This window comes from Choloepus didactylus, chromosome 2, assembly GCF_015220235.1.
Source record: "Choloepus didactylus isolate mChoDid1 chromosome 2, mChoDid1.pri, whole genome shotgun sequence".
In the NCBI taxonomy this organism is placed as follows: Eukaryota; Metazoa; Chordata; class Mammalia; order Pilosa; family Megalonychidae; genus Choloepus; species Choloepus didactylus.
In genome coordinates this window covers 192,925,484-192,950,485 of record NC_051308.1, presented here as the reverse complement: position 1 = coordinate 192,950,485, position 25,002 = coordinate 192,925,484, and the positions used below count along the sequence as shown (strand labels likewise).

Below are 25,002 nucleotides of genomic sequence, written 5' to 3'. Positions count from 1 at the left end.
CGGAAACTGCAGACTGCGGCCCCACCTCTGAGATTACGAACTCCTCCTCGGCCGGCGTGAAGAGAATCTCGCGAGCATTGGTGCGCCTGACGCCTGCGCAGGGGGCGCTGGGGCGTGTAGTTCCCCTTGAGCGAGAGGCGCACGGTGCGGCCGGGAAAGTTGGTCTCGTAGAACTACAGCCGCCCTGGGCTCTCCTTCAGCCCGCTCCTTTCGCATTGCATTCTGGGGAGTGTAGTTCGCCGCGGCCCTGACGCTCTCTAGGGACCCATGGAGCCTCTTCAGAGGAACTACAGCACTGGAAGGAAGCGTCGTTTACTTCCGGCACCGGCAGTTGGGGTTTGGAGACTTCAGAGAATACGCTCTGTGAGGGCCCAGCTGGTTCCGGGTTCGCTTTTCCTGGTGGGTCTCGCGTCAGACCGTTCTTTGGTGTCCCTTCCTGGAATCCCGAGTGCTCAGGGCAGGAGAGGAGGATGTTTCCTGTTGCTAAGGGAGTCAGAGTACAACAGTCGTGGTTAGGGTCCTCTTGCCACCGTTCCTAGAGATGGCTGCTTGTTGTGAGGAGCTCACTGAGGCCCGGAGGTGGTTGTTGATTGCTAGTTACAAGGGAGATACTTTGGATTGTGGTTGTGGTGGAGTAGTTGTTAAGAGGGCTTCGTTGAGCCCAGTGGAACCCTAATCCTGCTACAGCCCAACCCAAGTTGGAAGAGGCTTTAGAAGTCACAGGTCAATGCCTGGCCCAATATTGGAATCTGCTCCACAGGTGCACTTCTGGGAACCTAGAAGCCTTCTGCATAACTCAGAAAGTAGGCCAATCACTGTAAACAGTTTCAGTTTTTAGGACGATCTTTCTTTTTCTAGAGGAAATCTTTCTTGTAAATTCCATCCAAGAGTCCTTATAACTCAGGAATGCTTCCGAAGTATATAGAACCCAATTGTGTCACTTTGGGGAGCACACATCATGGCAGTCTTGGTGAAGTTTTAGAATCTGACCTCTTTCTTGAGCAGAACTCGCTGCAAGCACGTGGAAGTAGTTGGACTCTCCCCTAGCAATGGATAAATTCGTCATTCGAACGCCTCGAATCCAGAATAGCCCTCAGAAGAAAGATCTTGGAGGAAAGATTTACAAGCAGGCCACGATTGAATCTCTGAAGGTGAGAGGGGATCTGGCACTAGAGAAAATGTGTCAAGGACTGTGGTGGCAAGGTGGTGCTGTGGGGTTCTCTTATGGAAGACCTATGAGTGATTTTTTGACATGCACCCTCCTGAGAGTGCACCTGACCTCTCCTTTGTTTCCCCTATACAGACTTGGCTACACTCTTCTAATTACTCTGACTTTGTGGTGTGTTTGCTAGCTGGTAGTACAAGCTCCTCCTCATTCTTTTGCAAAATTTCCGTGTCTGTTAGGAATGGTAAAGTAGCAAATACCATTCTATGTACCCTATACAAACTCAGTAAAGACTGACTGGTAATACTATTTTCTTATATCTTATTGGCCAGAATTGTATCATGTGAGCTCCACAGCTACAAGTGAGACTGAAAGGGACTTTTAATGGACGCTTGCTACCTCAAACTCAATCTGATTTCCGTTAGCAAGGAAGACCCAAGGAATGGGGGTAGACAAACAATAATGAGTAATGGTCCCAATAAATGGTAAATAACTTTTGTTTGACTAAAAAACATAACTTATAATTAGTCCCCTTTGTCATCTTGAACCTCCCCTCCTACATTTCTGACATTTCTTTTCAGTTTCCTTTATTAGTTCCTCTTTCTCTGTTAGACTCCTAATGTTTGTGTTCCCATGAGCTCTGTCACATTTTATGTATTTGGCCAGGGTGACCTTCTCAAGGCTTTCTATGCTGATTACTGCCAAATCTGCACCTCTGGACTAGATCTTTGAAGGTGAGAGGAGATGAAGGGCTAGAAAATATATGCAAACGATGTGAATACTTGACTTACCTACTCAGCAGAATATCTCTTCTGGATATCCTCCTGGCTTGCCACACCCAAATTTGAAAGCACTGAGGGAGAGTATAAACAGAAGCCCTGGGTTCTGGGCCCTTCTGTGCAACTAGGTGATCTTTGGCAAGTCATTCCCTTCTATGGGACCTTGGTCTCCTCATCTATAAAACGATGAGGTTTAACCACATCATTGTTTCTTCAAGGGGGTGCTGTTGTCATTTGGGGCAAGATAATGCTTCATCATTTGGAGCTGTCATGTGTTGTAGAATATTTAGTATCCCTGGTCCTCAGGCACTAAATGTCAGTAGCACCTCTCATTGGGATAACCAGAAATGGAGTCATACATTTCCAAGCAGCCTTGGGTTGAGACCTCCTGGACTCTAAGTGATCTTTAAAGTCTCTCCTAGTCTTGCAGTTCTGTAACTTCATGGAACACTTTCAAGTTTTTCAACTATCTCTGCTTTGTCAGAGTATGCATGGATAATTGTATACAGGATTCTCAGTGAGGAATAGTGGTGAGGAGGATTGTGGTATCAAACCCTCTGGAAGAAAAAGGGCAGGGGTGGTAATTGAACTACACATACACTGACATGTAAATACCAGATTCTAATATTCATGTACCTGCCCCTGCTTTCCTGTGGGCCTCTACTTGTGCCCCAGTTGGGAATCAAAATAAATAACAGACATGTAGAATAACATTTCCCTTAAATGCATTAGCTTTTCTTGCAAACCAGTTTCTTTATTCTCCTCTATTTACTTTTACATCCATATACCAGAAACCTAGAAATCATCCTTAAATCTTTTTTCTCTTATATCCAGTTTTTGATTCTGCCTCCTAATATATATCTTGAATCTGCTCTTCCTCATCCATACTCACTCCTCCACTTTAAATTTACAACCTTGTTATTTCTCTCCTGGCACAATGTCATGGTCTGTTGACCATCATTCTTTTCTCCACACTTAGGCCAGAGAAATGTGTCAAAAAAAAAAAAAAAAAAAAAAAGAAAAAGAAAATCTACTCATGTCACTTCCCTCTCTAATCCTTCTCATTACCTATGGACTAACTACCATGTTTCTTTACATGGCACACAAGGCCCTCTATGACCTGGCTCCTGCCTGCTTCAACCCCTACTACTCTTCTTATTTACACTACATCCAATGTCAACCACTTACGGTTCCCCAAAGATGTGTTCTTTCATACCTCTGTACCTTTGCTGTCCTATTTGCCTGGAATGCCCTTACCCCTCTTGTTTTGGAGGTAATACAGTAAAGTAATTAAGAGCATAGATTATAGAGCCAAACTGCTGTGTTAAAATCCCAGCTCTGCCTCTTACCACCTGTGTGACCTTGAGCAAGTTACTTAACCTCTCTTTGTCTTCATCTGTAAAATAGGGATTAATTATAATACCTATTTCATAAGGTGGTTAAGATGTTTGAATGAGTCAGTATATTCAAAACACTTGGAACAGAGCCTGGACAGAGTAAGTACCATGCACGTGTTCACTATCATTATTATTCTCATCTACTTGCTGAAATCCTGTTCTTCCCCATGACTTAGTTGAAAAATCTCTACCAGAAGGATTTTCCTGACCACCCTTCCTCCCCAAGATAGGGGGCTAAGGTAATCACTCCCTTCTCTCAGCCGTCACTGTACTTTAAACATGCTTCTATCATTGCTTTTATTTATCTTACAGTTGTTTCTTTATGTGCCTGTGCCTGCTACGCTATGAGCTTCTTGACTTATTGATTTTGTGTCCCCACTACATGGCACAGGGCTTGGCATATAGTAGGTGGCAATAATTTTTTTTTAATGAACTGAACCTATAAAAGCCTGAGACCTTTCCTCTTCTGCTTTACAGTCTTCATCCTTTGTCGCTCCCTAGTCATATGACTGCATTCTTGCCGCACCTCATTTCTTGCTATTCTCCAAATAAGCTACTCTTTTTCATATCTACAGAGCTTTGGTTTGATGCTGATTCCTTTTACTGGAAAGCCCTTTTCTTCCTTTATGCAGAGTGAATTTCTACTCATTTGTCTACCTACTCAAGTACCACTTTCTCTATGAACCCTAGATTATAAGTTCCATGAGTACAGTGACCTTGGATATTTTATTTACCTCTGTATCCTTGGATCTAGCACAGGGTCTGGCAGATGGTAAGTGGCCACTAAATATTTGTTAAATAAATGAATGTTGAAATGCTTTCTGGGTCCTTTGGGGGAGTTTATCCTTCCCTCTTCAATACTCTCTTAGCACTTGGTTCAAATGTCTGTCATAGCATTTACCTTACTGTATTGTAATTATCTGCTTACTTGTAGTTTTCCCCAATCCATTTCCCCAGTGAACTCCTAAGGACTGGGACTGCGGTATCTTTTTATGTTCACTTCTGCTCCAACACGTAACATATACCTGCTTGCTGTGTTGTAGGTGAAATTTATGGAGTAAACAATAGTCATCCTTATTTTGGGGGTCCCGTGCAGAATCTTTATAGTAAACCATCTACAAATATTACTGTGGAACAACTTGATGCTTAGTACTATGCTAGGTACTGTAGGGAACATAAGAGAAATTGGAGTTCAAAGTATGAGCTCTTGTGAGACTTCCTGTCTTGGAGAGGGGATCAAATCATAAGAAATTAATAAATAAGTATACAAAATCATATGTGATCCAGTTCAGAATTATCGTATAAGCTCTAGGAGTTAAGAGAGAAGAGATCTCACTGTCTGCCAGAGTGGTCAGTGAAGGCCACCTGGAGGCAGCATACCTTAGAGGGATGGGAAGATTTGGCTAGGTAGAGGGAAGTAGTGGTGTGTAACCATTCAACAAGTGGTACTTGCTGTTTTGTTTATTTTATGCACTCATGTTTCATGTTTACTTTCATGTATACATAATGACAAATTAAAAGTGAGTTAGATGTGAATTCTAGTGAATTAGCTAGTTCTACTCTCTATCGAGTGACTTATTCCCACACACCATCACCACATTTAAAATCAGAATGCCAAGAATCTGCTGAACTTAATGTGTGTTCAAGCTTTAATTTCCTCATCAGTAATACCAGAAATAACAATATCTAACCTACAAGGTTGTTATGAGATCTGACTAAATAAATGCATGTTAAAAAAGCTGAGCACTGTGCTTGGCATATAGTAAAAACTAAATAATTTCTCCTTTTCGTGTACTAAAAAGGAGAGGCTTCTGTAGTAAAACTAGAGTTGAGAATGATGATGAATGATGATATTGATAATGATAATGATTAGTAGTAACATTTATTGAGCCCATTTCTGTGGACCAGTCATTGTACCAAGAGTTTTACATATATTAGCTCTTTAAATCCTCATAACATCTCTGTGAAATAGATGCTTTTATCATTACATTTTACAGAAGAATCTAAGGTACAGAGAGATTATGTAGTTTGCACATAGTCATGCAGCTCTAAGTGGCAGAGATGGGATTTGACCTAGACAACCTAGCTCTACAGTCTGCCCCCTATAGGGTGAATGAAGAAAAAACTGGAAGTTTCTAAATGCCAAGCACAGGAGGTATAAAATCTTGGAATATTAGGACCATTGTACTTCTGTTATCAGCATATTACAAGTAATTTTGCCATAGCTTTATCACGTTCAGTAAAAGCACTCAATAGAGCCCATGTTGTATTCATTTTAATGATCAAGGTTAACTTGCTTAATCTCTTCTTAGTCCCTTAAGGGGAAGTGATTTCTTCTGTTGATTATAGTAGGAAGCAAATTTTTATTGAAGGATTCTAGAATGTGCTAATTCTTTTAGGTTCAGCACTTTAGAATGTTCTGTAAACTTTTTCTTCCTTTGTAGGATTGACTGGCCAATATGTTGTCCCCTTCTCTCACCAGTGGAATGTTGCCCACATTATTACTTATAAGTGAATCATTTTCCCTAATTGGTTTTTCAAACCTGATATTTCAGCCATCCACACTCTAAGAGCAGATGGTATATTGGAGAGCACATCTTCTTTTTGTAGATAACTATTCCACTACTCATTGTAGCTTTCCATTGATATTTTGTGTCCATTTCCCTTGTTTTCTAAATAGTTCAGATAAGAACTTGAAATATCTGTCTGTGGGCCCATATTTGGAAAGAAATAAGGGATCATTTCTTTGATGTATATGAAATTCTTCTGCTCTGGAACAGGCTGGTATTTTTTTCTATTTCTGCTGTAAATTTTCAGATCTGAAAACTGTCTGTACTTAGCCCTTGAGGGTAGAAATAGCTTTGTTCAATTACACCTACCATGCACTGCAGATAGAGAGATAAATAAGAAATTGTTCCAGCTCTCAAGTTATTCATAGTCCAATGGGAAAAACAGCCTTGTAGATAAGTATATATTGAAAGGATAGATGCAGTGATAGAATTCTGTACAGGTGACAAAGGGATGCATAAGAGAGTGTGGTCACAGTTGGGGTGGGGAGAGAGGCAAGAAAGGCTTCATAGAGAAGGTGATGCTTGAAGATAGTCTTAAAAAAATAAATATCAGGGACATGAGGCAAAGGAAGAGCATCCTGGGCAGAGGGTGTGAAATACCATGTTTCTTTCTGGAAGCTGAAAATTGTTTGTATCTGGAGCAAATGATGAGGCCCAAAAGGATGTCAGAAGCCAAGTCATGTAAGGCCTTTCATGCCATGCTAACGAGTTTGGGCTTCTGTAGTTCCCTATGTAGGAATGATCTGATGTGGAATTCCACAACCACCATTCCAACCATGTAGAAATGCTGGATAAACAGTCAAATACAGAGCTGAAATTTCACTTATTGGTATATACCCAGGAGATCTGAATGCAGTGACAGGAACAGATATTTGCACACCAGTGTTCTTAGCAGCATTGTTCACAATTACCAAGAAATGCAAACAATCCAAATGCCCTTCAGCAGATGAGTGGGTGAACAAAATGTGGCATATACACATGATGGAATACCATACGGCAGTAAAAAGGAACGAGATCATGAAGCATGTGACAACATGGATGAACTTTGAAGACATAAGGCTAAGTGAAGTAAGTCAGACACAAAAAGAGAAATATCATATGTTACCATTAATGTGAACTCTGTGAAAAACGTAAAATAAATATTTTGTATTGTATTATGTAGGGGACATAGAGATAGACAGCAACTAGTGAAGGGGGAACGATAGTCTAATAAGAACAGATAAGCTATTGAGAGTAATCTCAATGTTATGGGAAAGGTCAGGAATGATTATGGTTTGCAAACTTTCTTAGATATGGTAGGATCATGTTGGAAGCAATGTAGTTATTTTAGGTTATTTGTTTTTCTTGTTCCTTTGTTTTGTTAGGGTTTGTTAATTTTGTTGGGGTATGGTAGGGACATGTTGGAAATCAATACAGTTATTTTAGGTTGTTTTCCTTAATCCTTTGTTTTGTTTTGTTTGAATTTTTTTTTAATTTTTTTATAAAGTAAAAAAAAAGCTATTGCATTAAAAAATTAGCTTCAATGTAGTTATTTTAGGTTATTTGGTTTTTCTTATACCTTTGTTTGATTATGGTTTGTTAATTTTCTTGGGGTATGGTAGGAACATGTTGGAAGCAATGTAGCTGTTTTAGATTATTTGTTTTTCTTATTACTTTGTTTGGATATGGTTTATTAATTTTCTTGGGGTATGGTAGGAACATGTTGGAAGCAAAGTAGTTATTTTAGGTTGTTTTTCTTAATCCTTTGCTTTGTTTTGTTTGAAATGTGTTTTTTTGTTGTTGTTTGTTTGTTTTAATTTTTCAATTAAGTTAAAAAAAATACAGAGCTGAGCTTAAAAGCAAGAAAGGGAACTCCCCAGGTTCTAGGAAGAGAGAGGAATCCCAAAGCCATAGATGTAAGAAGGAGCTGAAGCTGAATAGTTCCTGGAAATATTGAAACCAAATATAATGTTTAGGGGCTAAGGTTTTAAGGCTAATACGGGAAAAGGAGCTAAGGCCGTAGGCCAGTATAATATGGGGAGCTGAAACCAACCCCCCACATGAAGCTGAGAACCAAAAGAAGACTACCATGTTTATGAAAAATGAACTAGAAAAATTCTATTCACTGGTCTAAGGAAGCAGATTTTAATCTTCTCAGGGTCTTAGATGGAAAAAGAGTTGGCTGTATGTATGTAATAAATTAAAACCACACCATACTACCATGCATGGATCTATACAAAGTCACACTATCTGCAGAGTTGAAAAAAAATTAACATTAAAACTAGTCTAGACCCAGGGAAACCCAGAGGCCTTGGCAAAGGCCGGTGAAATTTTTCTAAGACGCTTCACAACCTAGGGCACACAGGACTCCCATGGAAAACAATCCCCATTAAAGACAAATTAATGATCAAAAATTTCAAACTCTGTACGAAAGTAAATTACTAAGAGGGAGAATGAGGAGATACAAATAATAGATTTTTCTACTGCAAGAAGTGGAGTTAGAACAACAGTCTAAAAGAGATTTTAAATGAAATATGTTTCTAGTGTTCACAGAGATAAATAAAGGAGTAGAAACTATAATAAAAGAATGCGATAATATGAAAAGAGAACAGGCAGATTTGGGAAAAGCAAGAGCAAGTTTGTAGTAGACACACCATAGCTGAAGAAAGAAATCATGAATTAGAAGCTAGATCTGAGGAAATCACTCAGAATGTATCACAGAGAAATCAAGAGACAGAAATACGAAAGGAAAGTTAAGACACACAAAGGACAGACAGACAAATAAGCCATGTACATCTGTAATAGGAGTTTTTGAAGTGAGGCTTGCAAAGAAGATTCAGATATGGATTTCATTGAGCGTACATCTTAAAAATTGTAAGGGTAAACACTTAAATATTAGAAGTAGAATATATAACTTCCAAACTATGAAAAAAAAAAAAAAAGATTAAAGAAAACTTGGTCTGTTGAATATAAAATAAGAAAGAAAAAAAGAAGCAAAGAGAATACATGTCCATTTATATCAGTAAGCATAATGGATTAAACAAGCCTATTAAAAGAAAGAGTATTCTCAGATTGAATGAGGCAGTGGGAACAAAATAAAGCAGCCATAAGCTATTTAAAGCTTAATGATCCAGAAAAGTTGAAAGTAAAGGGATGGAAGACAATATTCAAAAAAAACCTCATGGGCAAGAGTTCACTGAAGCAGCGTTTATAAAAGGAAAATTATGGGGGGAGGACCCCTAAATATCCACTAAGGGAATAATTTCAAAACTCTAAGATATTGTATAGAAATAATGGAATACTGTAAATTATTAAAATGGATAAACTGGGTTTATATGTATCCATATGGATAAGTCTAGAGAATACATTGAGTGAAAAAAACAAGTTGTAAAATGATATACATCTACACCCGTTTTTCTACTGAATATGTCCCTTTACTTGGCTTATTTTTTTGTATCATTTGATGCTAATATTATTATTTTGTGTCATGATATCATAATTTAGGGGCTCTGGCTCCTAAAGGCTAAGAACAAAACATTAGGTATCAGTGGTTGTGATGGTCAGGTGATAGTATCCAGGTGTCTGGTCAAGCAAGCACTGGCCTAACGGTTACTGCAAGGACTCCTGTGGCTGGTTAATAAACCAGAAGGCTGGCTTATTAAATCACCAGTCAATTGACTGCAGCTGTGACTGATTATGTCAATGAAGGGCGTGTCTTCCACAATGAGAGAATGCAATCAGCTGGATTTAATCCCATCAGTTGAAGACTTCTAAGCGAGACAGATAGAGGACCTTCACTTCTTCTTCAGCTAACCAGCGAAGCATTTCGTGAGGAGTTCATCACAGTTGCCAGTCCGTTTCTTGACGAGTTCATCGAACACATTCGTCGAAGTTGCCAGTTCGCTGCCTGAGGAGTTCATCGAACATCTTCATTGGAGTTGCCAGTTGGCTGCCTGCCCTATGGAATTTGGACCCGTGCATACCCATAGTTGCGTAAGACACTTACATAAAATTTTATATTTATAGATATCTCTTGTTGAGTCTGTTTCCCTAGAGAACCCTAACAAATACAGTGGTATTCCCAAATGAGATTCTAGACCATCTTTGCAGAACTTATGAAGGCAGTACATGAAGACCAGTTTTGGAATCTTTAACCCATAAGCTCTAAAGAAGGTTGAAGTTCAAGGAAGAGGGGAGAGAGAATTCCCTTGGATAAAGTGAGAGTGCTGTGGAATTTTCACTTGGAGAACTTGCCCACAGTGCCTGGGGTTGGTAGACACAGAGATCAGATCTATACCTGGGAAGGTCTAAAGACAGCGAGAATGGCCAGCTGATGCCAAAGGAAAGAGAGGAGGCTGCATTGGGAAGGCTGTTAGCCTCAGAATTTTTCAGGGCAAAGATGTGGGTAATAGCAAGAGAAAATGCTGGGTGGCCTGGAGTTGAATTAAAAGGACTGGGCCCATGAAGATCCTTGGAAAGGCAATGGGACCTCAACAGAGAGAGTCTGTATGAAGTAGACAAAAACTGGGGACTGAGGGTGACTTGTAAGCAGCTGACTGGAAGAGGCACCCACACTGGGGTACTTCAGGTGGGATCTCATCAATGGGGATCTCCAAGGAACCACAAAAGCATCCCATAATAGAAAAAGGATGTCAGCTTTAAACATCTGCCAAGTCTAGAGAACACTAAAACCTGACTAACAATGTATCACAACAGAAAGCCCCTTACCTCTCTTCCTTTTCCCATTTTCAACCCTGGAACAGTCAGAAACCAAAAAGATGGAGGAGGAGGAGAAGCAAAAATGAGGAATAGAGGAGTCAAACATGCTCTCTTCCCACCACAGCCTTCTAGGCCAGAAGTAAACCCAGCCAAGAGAGGAAGATGAGACTTTTTGGTAGCTTTTTATCAAACTCTCACATACCTGTAGAAAAGTGCACAAATCATAAGTACATCTCAGTGAAATTTCACAGAACGAATAATATCTGTATCACCAGCATCCAGATTAAGAAATAGAATGTTACAAGAACCCCAGAAACCCTCTTAGACCCCCTTCCAGTCCCTAACCACCTGCCCCAGGATAATAACTATCCAAGACAAGATTTTTTTTTGAATTTACAGAAGCAACATTAGTTTTTATCTCTGATTTACTATGTTTTATTCTTTATTGAAATAATATTTCAGAATTACAGATAAGTTGCAATACAGTACAAAGAACTTCCCCACTCCCTTTACCCAAATTCCTTAATTGTTAGTATTTTACATTTAATGGAAAGAGGCATATGAACTTTAAGACAGTTTCTTCTAGAAGGGGAAGAAGGGAAATGAGTTTGGTAAAGGGCATAAGGAAACTTTAAGTTATAATGTTTTATTATTATCTTATGTGAAATAACAATTTAGCATTTTTTTTCATTATAAGTAGTAGATGACTTTCTAACTTTTAAGTGTTTGAAGTATTTTTAAATACGTCAAATAATACAGCATTTGAGTTTTTTCCTCTAGGAAGGGGGGAACTGTTGAAGTGTGCTTTTTATTGTTGAAATAAACATGTCTTTGTGACTTCTCTGTTCCCTTTCCTTGCCTGTGAATTAAGACACTTTTAAGTGAGCCTATGGGGTTGATTCACCTCAACATCATTTTTTTTCTTCTCATCCTTATTGCCTCTCACTGCTAAGTGCCCAGTGGTGTCTGACATGGTAAGATTAAAACTTGCACTTTTCCTAATAGATGCAACTCTCCTCCTGATTTGCAATAAGCAGGACCTGCTTTTAAGCAATTACCCGTCATTTGGGGCCATCACACATGCTGTGCTTTGGTTCAGGTCATAATCAATAATTCATATGTCAATAGGAGACCCATTAGCTCAGGTGAAGGCAGATGTCTTTCTAATGAAAATTTTCCATTTTCCAAATGACTTTTCTTTTTCCCAGAGAGTTGTGGTTGTTGAAGACATGAAAAGATGGAAAACTGTGTTGGAGCTTCCTGATCAAACCAAAGAGAATCTAATTGAAGCATTACAAGAATTAAGGAAGAAAATACCCTCTAGAGAAGTGTTAAAATCAACAAAGATAGGTATGTTCCTTCTAAATTTTATGCAAAGTGCATTATATTTTTTCTCCTTCCTTCTTCCTTTCTTCTCTCCCTCAAACATTTACTAAGTTATCTACCATGTCAGTGCTTTTCAAACTATCGGTGTGTGCTGGTTTGAAGGTATTATGTCCCCCAAAACACCATGTTCTTTGATACAATCTTGTGGGGGCAGATGTATTAATGTTGATTATGTTAGAACCTTTGGACTAGTCTGTTTCCATGGAGATGTGACCTACCCAACTGTGGGTGACATCTTTGATTAGATAATTTCCATGGATGTGTGGCCCCACCCATTCAATGTGGGCCTTGATTAGTTTACTGGAGCACTATATGAGATCAGACAGAAGCAGTTCAGAACAGCTTCAGCCAAGAGAGACATTTTGGAGACAGCCTTTGAAAGTAGACTTTTGCTACTCCAGAGTTTGCCTGGGAGAAGCTAAGAGAACACCCCCAGACGCCTAGAGAGAAACTTTCTGGGAGCAAAGGAAGAAGATGCCAGCCATGTGCCTTCCCAGCTAACAGAGGTTTTCCGGAAGCTATTTGCCATCCTCCAGTGAAGGTACCCGATTATTGATGTGTTACCTTGGACACTTTATGGCCTTAAGACTGTAACTGTATAGCCAAATAAACCCCCTTTTTATAAAAGCCAGTCCATCTCTGGTGTTTTGCATTCTACAGCATTAGCAAACTGGGACAGATTTTGGTACCAGAGAAGTGGGGTGCTTTTGCTGCTGTGTTTGCAAATACCAAACATGTTGGAACGGCTTTTCAAATGGATAAGGGGAATATTCTGGAAGAATTGTGAGGAGCTTGATAGAAAAGGCCAAAACTGCTTTAACGAGACTGTTTGTGGAAATATGGACTCTAAAGATACTTCTGATGAGGCCTTGAACAGAAATGATGAATGTGTTGTTGCAAACTGGAAGAAAGGTGATCCTTGCTTTAAAGTGGCAGAGAATTTGGCAAAATTGAGTCCTGGTGTCAGATGGAAGGAAGAATTTAAGAGCAACAACCTGCAATACTTAGCTGAGGAGATCTCCAGACTACGTGTGGAGGACGTAACCTGGCTTCTCCTTGCAGCTTATAGTAAAATGCGAGCAGAAAGAGATAAACTTAGAACTGAACTCTTGGGTTCAAAGAGACCAGAAGCTGATCGCTTGGAAAATTACGAGCTTCCAGGGTGTGGAATCCCAGAAGCTACAGACCAACATGAGGATGTAACCAAACATGGAACCCAGCCGCCATTTCAGTACAAGCCAAGATTGGAAAAGGAGTTAAGCAGAAAGGATTTGTGGAAAGTCCTATTGTCTGATGGCTTTGACCCCTGCGTGCTTCATGCAAAGCCAACAGAATTTTTGCGAGATCTTTATAGACAGAGGCATTGCCAGTCTGGACTGGAGGAGACAGACAAGGAAAAAATTAAAGGAAAAATCTCTTCAAAGACAGAGCCATGGAGGTTGAAGTCTGGAGTCAGGAGGTCTCGGGCTGGGAGAGTAGAGCAGCCCACATGCATGGAAAGGGTGAGTTTGCCCTGGAGGTCGAGGACGGGCTTTCTGCCTCGATGCTCTGGAACAGTTTTGCCACCTCAGGTCCCAAAGAGGTTGGAGCACATTCCCAGGGAATTGGGGAGAGCCTGGCTGCCACCACACTGTTCTGAAGGGGTTGAGCGTGTGCCCCGGAGATGGAAGGGAATCCAGGAGCTGCCCCGATGTTTGAGGAGGGTGGGGCCGAGAAGGTGGTCTCCCCAATGTGTGGGTATGTTGGAGCACTCATCTAAGCATTTGGAGAGGAAAGGGCTGCTGCAAAGGCCCTTAGGAAGGGTTAGGCTCCCGCTGTCTCAAGCCCCAAGGATACAACATTGTTCTGTTAATGACTCTCAGACTTTGAAATCTAATGAAGTTTGTCCTGTGGGTTTTAGGAACTGTTTTGGTCCTGTTAACCCTGTTTTCTTTACTGTTTCTCCTTATGACAATGGGAATGTTTATCCTATGAATGTCCCTCCTTTGTATATTGGGAGCAAATAACTTGTTCTAAGTCCACAGATCCAAAGCTAAAGGAAAAGTATGCTTAGGACTGACCACGCCTGTATTTGATTTTGATGGGATCTTGTACTTAACTATTGTTACTGAAATGATTTAAGTTTCTGTGGTATTGTGGGATGAATGTATTTTGTATTTGGAAAGAATATGTTTTTCTGGGGTCCAGGGGGTGGAATGTGCTGGTTTGAATGTATTATGTCCCCCAGAAAAAGCCATATTCTTTGATGCAGTCTTGTGGGGCAGACATAATAGTGGGGATTAATTTTGGATTAGGTTGTTTGCATGGAGATGTGCCCCACCCAGCTGTGGGTGGTGACTCTGGTGGGATACTCCCATGGAGGTGTGGCCCCACCCATTCAGGGTGGGACTTGATCAGTGGAGCCATATAAATGAAGTGACTCAAAGAGAAGAAACGGAGTGCAGCTGTGAGTGATGTTATTTGAAGAGGAGCAAGCTTGCTAGAGAGGAATGTCCTGGGAGAAGCCATTTTGAAACCAGAACTTTGGAGCAGACGCCAGCCATGTGCCTTCCCAGCTAACAGAGGTTTTCCGGACGCTATTTGCCATCCTCCAGTGAAGGTACCCGATTATTGATGTGTTACCTTGGACACTTTATGGCCTTAAGACTGTAACTGTATAGCCAAATAAACCCCCTTTTTATAAAAGCCAATCCATCTCTGGTGTTTTGCATTCCGCAGCATTAGCAAACTAGAACACGGTGGTAAAGGACAGTTGTTTAAAAAGTTCTTCATTGGCTACTTTTGTAATATACAATGAAGATTATCAGAAAAATGAAATAAAAATATATAAAATACAAGCCCAATTTCTTATTTTTAGATGAATCTTTTGGTTGCTCTCAATTACTTTTCTTACCTCAATGACTGGTAACAGACGGTATTATATTGATGACATTTGGAGTAACACCATTCTATTTCACAGGCCTTGTGCTTCATTATGGGTGTGCAAAAATAAATAAGCATGGTTCTTAACCTCAAGAAACTTATGATTTGGTAGGAGAGACAGGCATGGAGACAAATAACAGTAGTAAAATATTATAGGTTATAAATAAAAACATATAAATAGTGTTCCAGGTACCATTCTAATCTGAACAGGGCATAAGAAAGGAAAGGACAGTTACTTACATCAGGGGAGTTCGGAAAAAACTTAATTAGAGGAGGTGACATTTCATTTAAATCTTGAAAGAGACTTGGCTTTTCTGTCTGGAGTACAAATAACTTGCCAAGTGTGGTTTCTGAAAACAAAATGACAGCAAAATTTTCCACTCATTGTTTATTATAACATTGGAAGTATTTAGAAGGGAAGTCAGGGACTACGTTGAATTGCCATTTTAGTACAGTACACAACTGTGAATAATACGCAAGGGAGGGCCAACATGTGTTCCTCAAGCTGCTTCCAACTCCTCCGGGAGTCCAGGGGAGTCATTCACAGCTGCTGTTCTTGCCCTCACCAGTGCAGCCATTGCCTTCTTTGCCTCCCCTTGACCTCTTGTTCATGAGAAGCAGGAGAGAAAGCAGCTTCAGACTGGCGCTAACAGCTGCGAAAAGCTGTGCAAAATCCCCAGAGGATCCCCCAAGAGTCTTGAGAGTTGCACCCCTGTAATATAAACCAGAATCTGGGAAAATTAGATGCTTAAAGAACATAAAACCCTATCATTGTTGCCAAGGAGATTCTCCCATCTGCTGCTGAATTTTCTGTATTTATAGGTTGTGGTCACTAGAGGGCAATAAGACCATTCATACGACCAGATAAGGTATTTTGACCAGTAGAGGGTACTAGTGATTAATATTTTATGACATGTATATATATATATATATATATATATATATATACACACACACATATGTGTATGTGTATATTCATATTCAGGTACACATCATAAATACCATATATGACTAGACCTTAAATATCAAGATAGTGGGCCGGGATTGTGCTACAAATGCAGAACAGATGATAATATTTTAAAAGTCATTTCTGTTTGGCCTTTGAATACAATTGTGAGGGTGCTTTCAAGAATGGGTGTGTCTGATGTTTAGAGACTTCAATTCAAGAATCGTAATGAAACCACAATGAGGGACCTTCACTTATTGAGACTTGACCCTACCCCAAGCTTCTTTTAAGTCTGAGGTTGTATTGAATATAGGGATTTCTTGGTTCCTTTATAGTTATGTCAATTGCTATACTGAAGATTTCATTTGGATTATTTCCTGAGAGTATTTACATTCTTCAGCCTTTAGCCTTCCTGTCTGTCCCTGTCCTCTTGGTTGCAAGGGACAAATATTTACTGAGTACCATCTGGCATAATAATGGAGACAGATATTGTCCCTGTCTTTTTGGAGCCTCCAATCTAATGGAAGGATAGACAGTTTAACAAGACTTTTATCATGCAACATGATGAGTGCTCTGATGATGGGGAGAAGTTAGCCAAATGAGTGTATGTGTTGGGAGGAGAGGAGAGTGTGTGTTGAAAAATGCATCAGGCAGAGGTACATCGTCTGAGCATGTGCAGAGAGCTGGAGATGCAGAGAACACATGGTACATTCCAGAAACTAAAAGAAGTTTGGTTTGTTTGAAATGTAATATGTTGATGAGAAAATATGGTAAGAAGTGAGCTGGAGACAGACTGAGCCAGTTGGAGAATGCCCTTTGGTAAGCCATTCAAAACTGTTTTTTCTTGGCATATGTATTAGTGGCTTATGCTGTGTAACCAATTACCTCAGAGTTTAGCAGCTTAAGACAATATTTATTATCTCACACAGTTTTCTGGAGGTCAGGAATCCAGGTGCAGCTTATCTGGGTGGTTCTGGCTCAGGAGGGCTACAGTCATCTGAAGGCTTGACCAGGGCTTGAAGATCCATTCCAAAATGGCTCACTCACAGGTTGCTGGCAGGAGGCCTTAGTGCCTCATTACATGGGCCTCTTCTTAGGGCTGCTCATGACATGGCAGCTGGCTTTCCCCAGAGCAAATATCCATGAGAGAGCAAGAAAGTGAGAGAACAACCAAGATGGAAGACACAGGGTCATTTATAACATATTATTTATTAAGTGCCTATCATGTGCCAGGCCCTGTTCTAGATGCTTATGATCAAAACAGACAAAAATCCCTCCTGGTTTGACACTTAGATTCTGATGAGAGAGTCAATAAATAAGAAACATAATAAGTAAATTATATACTATGTTAGAAGATGATAAGTGGTGTGGGAAAACGAAAAAGCTGAGCAGGTTAAGGAGGATGATGAATATGGAAGGGGGTGGGCAGGAGTAGGTATCATTGAAGAGTGACATTTGAACAAAAACTTGAAGATATACCCAAAAGAATTGGAAAAAAGGATTCAAACATATTTGCACACCAATGTTCATGGCAGCATTATTCACAATAGCCGAAAGGTGAAAACAACCTGTGTCCATCAGCAGATGAAGGGATAAACAAAATGTGATATATGCATGCAGTGGAATATTATTCAGCCATAAAAAGGAATGGCATTCTACAACGTGAATGAATCTTTAAAACATTATGCTAAGTGAAATAAACCAGACACAGAAGGACAAATATTATATTATTAAACTTACATGAAATATCTAGAGTAAGCAAATATGTAGAGGCACAGTAGATTAGAGATTACCAGGGACTGGGGAGAGGGGAAATGGGGAGTTAATGCTTAATGGGTACAGAGTTTCTGTTTTGGGTGATGAAACAAATTTAGTAATGGATGATAGCACAACATTGTAAATGTAATTAATGCCACTGAACTGTATACTTAAAATAGTTAAAATGACAAATTTTATGTTATATCTATATAACCACAATAAGAAATTTTAAAAAATACAAGCTTAGCGGTGAGGGACAAGTTATGGTGAGATATGATAAAGGCATGGAGGACTGAGGGATTGGGGAGAAAACAGAAACAGCTTCTTGGAGAGAGCATGTCAGGAAGAATGGACCAGATGTAGAGAGCAAGGATTGACTGTGGAGCTGAGGGAGATTGAGAGAACCAGATTGCCTCCCATTTTGTTGCCTCTCACTTTGTTGCCCCCCTTATCTTCTCCACTGGCTCTTTCCTTCTGTCTTCAGACATCCACAAATCTTCTCCTTTGCCACCTTTTCCAATCACTTTCTTGCTTCTCTCCTTCCTTTCATGGCCAAATTCCTTTAAAAATAATTGATACAATTCCCATTTCCTCCCCTCCCACTCCTTCATTACACCCTTTCCAAGCTGCCTTCTCCTACAGCCGCTATTCTCTCTCAGGACACCAGTGGTTTCCTTCTATCCAAAGCCAGTGGTCTTGTCTCAGTTCTCATCTTCCGAGAACTGTGAACTTGAGATCATTGATTTCTCTCTTTTATGCTGACATAAATGACACTGAACTCGTTGCCAATTCCATATCTACTATTTTTTAAATGTTTGTTTCCTTTATAGCCCTTATCTCAGTTTGTAATTATTTAATTATTTACTTCTTTATTTTTTATTTATTAGACAGTAACTCCATGTCAGCAGAGACCATGTCTATTCTATTCACCAGTGTATTTCAAGTATTAGTGGGGTACAAAGCAGGGACTTAGTAAATATTTGTCAAATGAATGAAAATGGCAAGGTTGGACAAGATGTTCTCCACAGCTTTTTCTAGCCTTCTGTATTCCTGTGTTTCTTGCCTTTCTGTTTCTTTAATCCTTGTTACCTGTCCCCTAACTGGGGGTACTTTCCCATAAAACTCAGACCTTACACTTTTCCTGCTACTTTATAGCACTTACCGGCGAGCTTGTCCACTTCTTCAGTCAACTGAGCCCTTAATCCAGATGACTCTTGAATATGTATCTTCTGTCCTGATCCGGTTTTGAATCTTAGATAGTTAGAAAGGTTGTTCCAATTTATATTACTACCATTTTCTTAAAATCTTATTAATTTGATAGGTAAAAAATAACATCTTGTTTTCATTTGCTGCATAAAATGAATTGTTTTTCATGTGTTTGTTGGCACTTTGTCCTTTCTATTTTGTATGAATTGTCTGTTCGTGTTCTTTGTCCATGTCTATATCATAAACCCTTTTAAATCCATTTAGATACTCAATTTATAAACAAAGGAACTGAGACCCAGAGAGGTAAAGTGACTTATCCAGGACTAGATAGCAAGATGAAATGTAATGAGGATCCAGGTCTCTTGGGGCAGTATTCTTTCCTGGTTAGCAGACTGCCGTTGTGCCCTGGACCCCAGCTATGTGTGCCTTTAGTTTACTAGACCATCTCTGTAGGTTCTACCATCCTAGTCAAACTTACCTCTTTTAAATCAGAATGTAGTGCCTTTTCTTGTGTACGCCAAATGGGAGTTTCCTCCTAGTATTCCCATTTTAGTCAGTGTCTCTAGTATTTTACTCTGACATAAACTCTTTAGATGAAAATGTCCAGCAGGCAATTGGAGATGTAGAGATGAAGCTCATATGAGAGACTTAGACTAGAAAACACATATTTGGAAGTCATTTGCCAGGAAGTATTTCCTTAAAATCACCTAAGCGGGTGAATTCTCTGAGAAAGAAAATTTCAGCCAAAGACTGAACCCAGGAGAATATCCATGGTAGAGAAGTGGAACGAAGAAGAAGAGCCAGTGAAGAAGGCAGAGGGAATGCAGTTAAAGAGAGAGGAAAAGAGTCAGAGCAGTAGTGACTCTCCAAGAAGAAGAGTGTTTTAAGAGGCAGGGGAAATGAGTGGCCTTGGTGTTCTCAAGTGCACTAGGAAGTTGAGGGCCGGCTGGGCAAAAGCCTTTGGGCCTGACAATTATGGGACCTCAGCAAATGGTACCTTTATTATAAAGGAAACTAGTGGGCAAGGGGTATTGAGTAAATGGCTGATGAGATGGTAGAGTTAGGCCTTGCATTTTCAACCTGGTGAGCAGGCATGCTCCACTTTTGCAGAATATTCATATATTTGGGGGAAAATGTTATGTGAATCATATTGATCTGATTTCAGAGATGCCTTATTTTCATTTATGATTGATTAACAAAAAAACAAAAAAAGTGCTTCCACGTCTATGATCCTATTGATCCATATAACAATTCTGTAAGGGAAATGCTATTTTCTCCATTTAACAAATGGGAAAAATTAGGCTTTAGAGTTTAAAGTAACCTGCCTGAGGTCAGACAAATGAATACGCCATATCATGCCACCTTCTGAAACCTAAAAATGCACCTTCGTACATGGCAAACTTGTACTTCAAGACCCAGATGAAAAATAATCTCCTATGTGAAGTTAAAAATGTTTGTCGAATGAATAAATGAGTCAGTGAGTGGGTAAATGAATGTGTGCATGATTTGACTAGCCCAAGGTCACAGGATAAGTTACTGGCAAAGGCTGTTCAAATGGTCTTCTATTCTCAGGTTGTACCATAGATTTCTATTCAGCAGTCTTGAATTATTTGTAGGCCCCCGTATTCATTTTCTATTGCTGCCATAACAAATTACCACAAACCTAGTGGCTTAAACAACACAAATTTATTATTATCTTACAGTTCTTATGGTCAGAAGTCTGGTATGGGTCTCACTGGGCTAACATCAGGATGTTGTCAGGGTTACGTTCCTTTCTGGAGGCTCTACAGGAGAATCTGTTCCCTTGCCTTTTCCAGTTTCTAGAAGCCACCAGCATACCTTGGTGAGTGGCCCCCTTCCTCTGTCTTCAAAGAAGCAATGGAAGATCAAATTCTTCTCACATTGCATCTCTCTGACCCACCCTTCTGCCTCCTTTACTTTTAAGGACTTACATGATTAGATTGGGCTTACCTGGATAATTCAGGATACTCTCCCCATCTCAAGGTCCTTAGCTTTAATCACATCTGCACCATCTCTTTTGCTATGTAAGGTAACATATTTACAAGTTCTGGGAACTAGGGCATGGACATCTTTGGGGGGACCATTATTTTTTTTGCTTACCATAGCTCTCAAATTATACCATGCTATTCAGGCTTCTATACTCTCGTTCATTGTCAAGACTCAGGACAAAAATTGCCTCTTTCATGGTGTCCCCTGGCCCTTTGTTAGTTGAATTGACTCCTCTATCCTTTTAGTCCTCCCTGGGGTTCCCCCTTCAACACTATCTTAGACCCTTGTGACATTTTAGCGCATTTGTTTGTTTAGGTGTCTGCCCCTGTGCTTAGATCTACCCAGAGCTCTTTGAGTGCAGGGCTGTATCTAACTCAACATTCTATCCCAGTGCCTAACACAGGACCTGGTACATACCTAGTCTTTGATACTGATTGTTAAATGAGTGAAAGATTGCTCCCTGCAGGGTGTTTGTCTTAACAATGCACTGGATTGCAGAAACCTACCCTTAAACCTAGGGGATTTGACCCAGGCCATAAGACCAGCCATTGGCACTGCTTACTTTAAAACATAAACTTCATGGAGCAAATAATGACTCTCTGCAGATCATTAATTAACATCCTTGATGTAGCTGCCGAACTACCTGTGACCTTGGGAAAAGGTCTTGGAGCCTCATTTTTTATTCATCTGAATCATGAGGAAGTAGGACTATATGACTGCCAGACACAATGTAGTATAGAGGTCTAACGAATGGAGTTTGGAGCAGAACTGCCTAAGTTGGAAACCCGGCCCTGCTTCTTACTTGCTGTGTCCTTCAGCAACTTACTTAACCTCTCAGTATCTCAACTTCTTTACCTGTATAACGGAATAATAGTAGCACCTACCTCATAGGGTTGTTCTGGGGGTTAAACAAGCTAAGATTTGTAAAGCACAGTGTCTAGCTGTTGTTATTGTTATCATGGAATTCCCCTTGTGATCTAAGTTTATGATTCTGTCTTATTTTCTCTAGAAGGGGGTTCCCCAGACCCCTCTCTTGTTCTTTTTTTCCTGCCCCAGACTAGACTGCCTTTCCTGCTGGCACTCTTCTTTGGAGACTTCTCCTCCTGCTGCAGTGTGGACTCCCTTACAGCACTGTCCTTCCTGGTCTGGTTTCCCTGGTGTTGGAAGAGTCTCCTGACAAGTCGGGGTGGGGCTCATTGGGAGTATCTGTGAAATCTACTGCCCTATTGCCCTGACCTGAGACTTGCAGCTCTCTCAAAGGCCACCTGTGCTCTTCTGATTTGGGAATACCAAGAAGCAGGTGAATAACATTATCTCAACAAAGTTTTCTTAAACACATCCTGTGTGCCAGTCCCTAATAACACAGAGGTGTAGGTTATAGGGATTAAGTATGAAGGCTCTGGAGTCAGGCTGCTTGTGTTCAAATACGGGCTTCCACATTACCAACTGTGAGACTTTAGGCAAGTTATCTGCTAAGCTTCAGTTTCCTCATATATAAAAAGAGATAATAGTATTTAATCCATTGTTTGATTATAAAAATTAAGTGAGATAATTCATAGAAAGCCTGGAGAATTCTCAGCAATGGATAAGAATTAGAAACCTTTCACTTCTGGATTCAATTCTTTGAAGTATAGTTCCATTATTTTGTTTGCAATTGTGTGATTTTCCCAATCAGCTAAGATATTCAAATGTTAGTACAAAATGAATTTGAAAGTCATCTGTAAATGACTTTTAATATTTGATTCAGTTCACCAAATATTTATCAAATATCTGTTCTGTGTTAGGCACTATGCTGGGGGCTGGAAATATAACTTGGAGTTAGATGCAAGTTCTGCCCTCAAAATGTTTACACTTTAGAGGGGAAAATGGGCATTTAAATAGGCAGAAGGAACAGTATGAGCTCAGGCTCATAAATGTGAGATCAGATAGCATGACCCAAAATAGGGACATGCAAGCTTCTCTCTAGCTAGAAGTTAGCACATGGAGGCAAAGAGATGAGAGGGCTAGGTGAGAGGGGACGGAGGAAAGAGGGTGGCATGGTGAGAGGAAAGGGTAAAGAGGTTTCATGTCTTCTAGAATGTGAATGCTATACCTAGAAAGTAATTTGAGGGCAACAGAGAACTATTGAAGGATTTTTTAGAAAGGGAATGATGTAATCAAACTGTGTTTTAAAAGGGCCATTCCGACTTCAGTACAGAGGATGAATTGAAGATGAACCAGAATGGGACAGTAGTTGATTAGTAAACCATTGTAGCATACCTGTTGGGAGGTGATGAGGACCTGAATCAGGGCAGCAGTGAGAATGGAGAGGGAGGTGAGGAGGAAGGAAAGAATATAGGAAATATTGAGGAAGTGGGTCTGTACAACTTGGGTAGAATGAATGAATTTGATAGTGAGAGAGACAGTAGAGCCTGAAATAGGATGGGTGGATGATGGTGCCATTGTGTGACAAGAAAAATGAGGTGAAACTGAGGGGTAGATGATGAGTTCCTTTTTTCCATTTTAAAAATGTTGAGTTTAGAGGTGCTTGCAGAATACACAAGTGGAGATGCCCAGTGGGGAACTGGATGTTTGGGTCATGTGCCCAGTGGAGATGTTTGATCTAGATATAGATTGTTGGAAGTCATCTGCTTGCAGGTAGTAGGTGGACCACAGGAGTGGGTAAGATTACTCAGGGAAGGCAAGTTACTCAAAAGAAGGAGAGACAAAGGACAGTGCCCCAGCTGGAGTTCATAGATAATTAAAGGTTGTGCAAAGGATGAGCATCCACAGAAGAGACTGAGAAGGAAGAGGAGAATCAGTACCATGTGTGTTTTAAAAAGCAGTGAAAACTAATATTAATGAGCAAATCTTGAGAGTTAAAGCTGACAACACAGGTAATCAGGAGATAGGAAGAGGATGGAGATCAGTCATTTGATGCTGAAGGAGTATAGAATGTTCAACAGGATTGGTTGTATAGATCCAGAAATGGATAGCAACAATACTGTGTGATGGTAGCACAATATTGTAAGTAACACTGAACAAAGATGACTGTGAGTAAAGTTGAAACAGGAAGGCTAGGGGCATATGTGACACCAGAAGGAAAGATAGAAGATAAAGACTGGGACTGTGTATCTCAGTGAAACCTAGAGTTGTCAATGATGGTGCTTAAATGTACAACTATAAAGAGGTTTTTACGTGTGAGAGAACAAATGAATGTCAGCTTTGCAAGGTGTTGAAAATGCGATGGTATGTGGAAAAAATGTCATCGGTGCAAACTAGAGTCTATAGTTAACAGTGACATTGTAATATGCTTCCATTAATTGTAACAAAGGCAATATACCAATGCTAAATGTCTATAAGAGGGGGATATAAGGGAAAGATATGGGGTTCTCGGTGGTGGTGGTATTGCCTGACCTTTTTATTGTATTGTATTTTATTTTATTTCATTTTTATTTTTTATTTTATCTTTTTTATTATTCTTGTTTTAAATTTTTTTTTTGGAGTAATGAATGAGTTCAGGGATGATTTTGATGATATGATGATACTCTGAACAATTGATTGTACACCATGGATGACTGTATGGTATGTGAATATTTCACTATAAAATTGCAGGGCAGGGGAAATAAACAGAGGGATACAAGTGCTGGAGAAAATGTGGAGAGAAAGATGTATCTGTTCACTGTTGGTGGGGAAGTAGTATGGGACAGCCCATCTGGAGGGCAGTGTGGTGGTTCTACAAGAAGCTAAGTTTGTGGTTGCCATAAGGTCCTGCAATCTCATTAATGGTTATATACTTGGAAGAACTGAGAGCAGTGGATATGAATGGATATTTGCACACTGGTGTTTTAGCGGCAGTATTCATGATTTGCAATAGATGGAGGTAGCCTGAAGGTACCTTAACTGATGAACAGAATGGTGAACTGTGATGTATGCATACAATAGAATATTGAGCTGCTGCAAGAAGGAATGATGATGTGAGGCATGGAGCTAAGTGAGTGGATCTTGAGGACAGCATTTTGAGTGAAATAAGCCAGAAACAAAAAGCAAGCATTATAACACCTCACTAGTGTGCACTAACTATAATATGCAAACCCTGAGAACTGAATCTCAGAGCACAGGTTATCAGGGGAAGGCTTATTGTAAAGATCCCCTAGATTGTAAGCTCTTACAGCAGTCACATCTA

General features: G+C 40.0%; 1 protein-coding gene across 3 annotated transcripts in view; it reads left to right on the top strand.

Annotated features, from left to right (window-relative positions):
- The first annotated feature begins 9 nt into the window (after positions 1–9).
- Positions 10–25,002, top strand: part of TCEANC2 (transcription elongation factor A N-terminal and central domain containing 2) — a 45,569-nt gene continuing 20,576 nt past the window's right edge. For 2 of the 3 annotated variants that reach the window (XR_005215365.1, XM_037827156.1), the window contains exons 1-3: positions 10–399; positions 1,006–1,151; positions 11,818–11,959. Coding sequence is in view for 2 of the 3 variants with exons in the window: in XM_037827156.1 (XP_037683084.1) it covers positions 1,050–1,151; positions 11,818–11,959 (244 nt within the window). In the remaining variant the exon portion in view is untranslated. Of the gene's footprint in view, positions 400–1,005; positions 1,152–9,594; positions 9,884–11,817; positions 11,960–25,002 lie in introns of those variants that run through there. The other variant, XM_037827157.1, reaches the window with a different exon arrangement.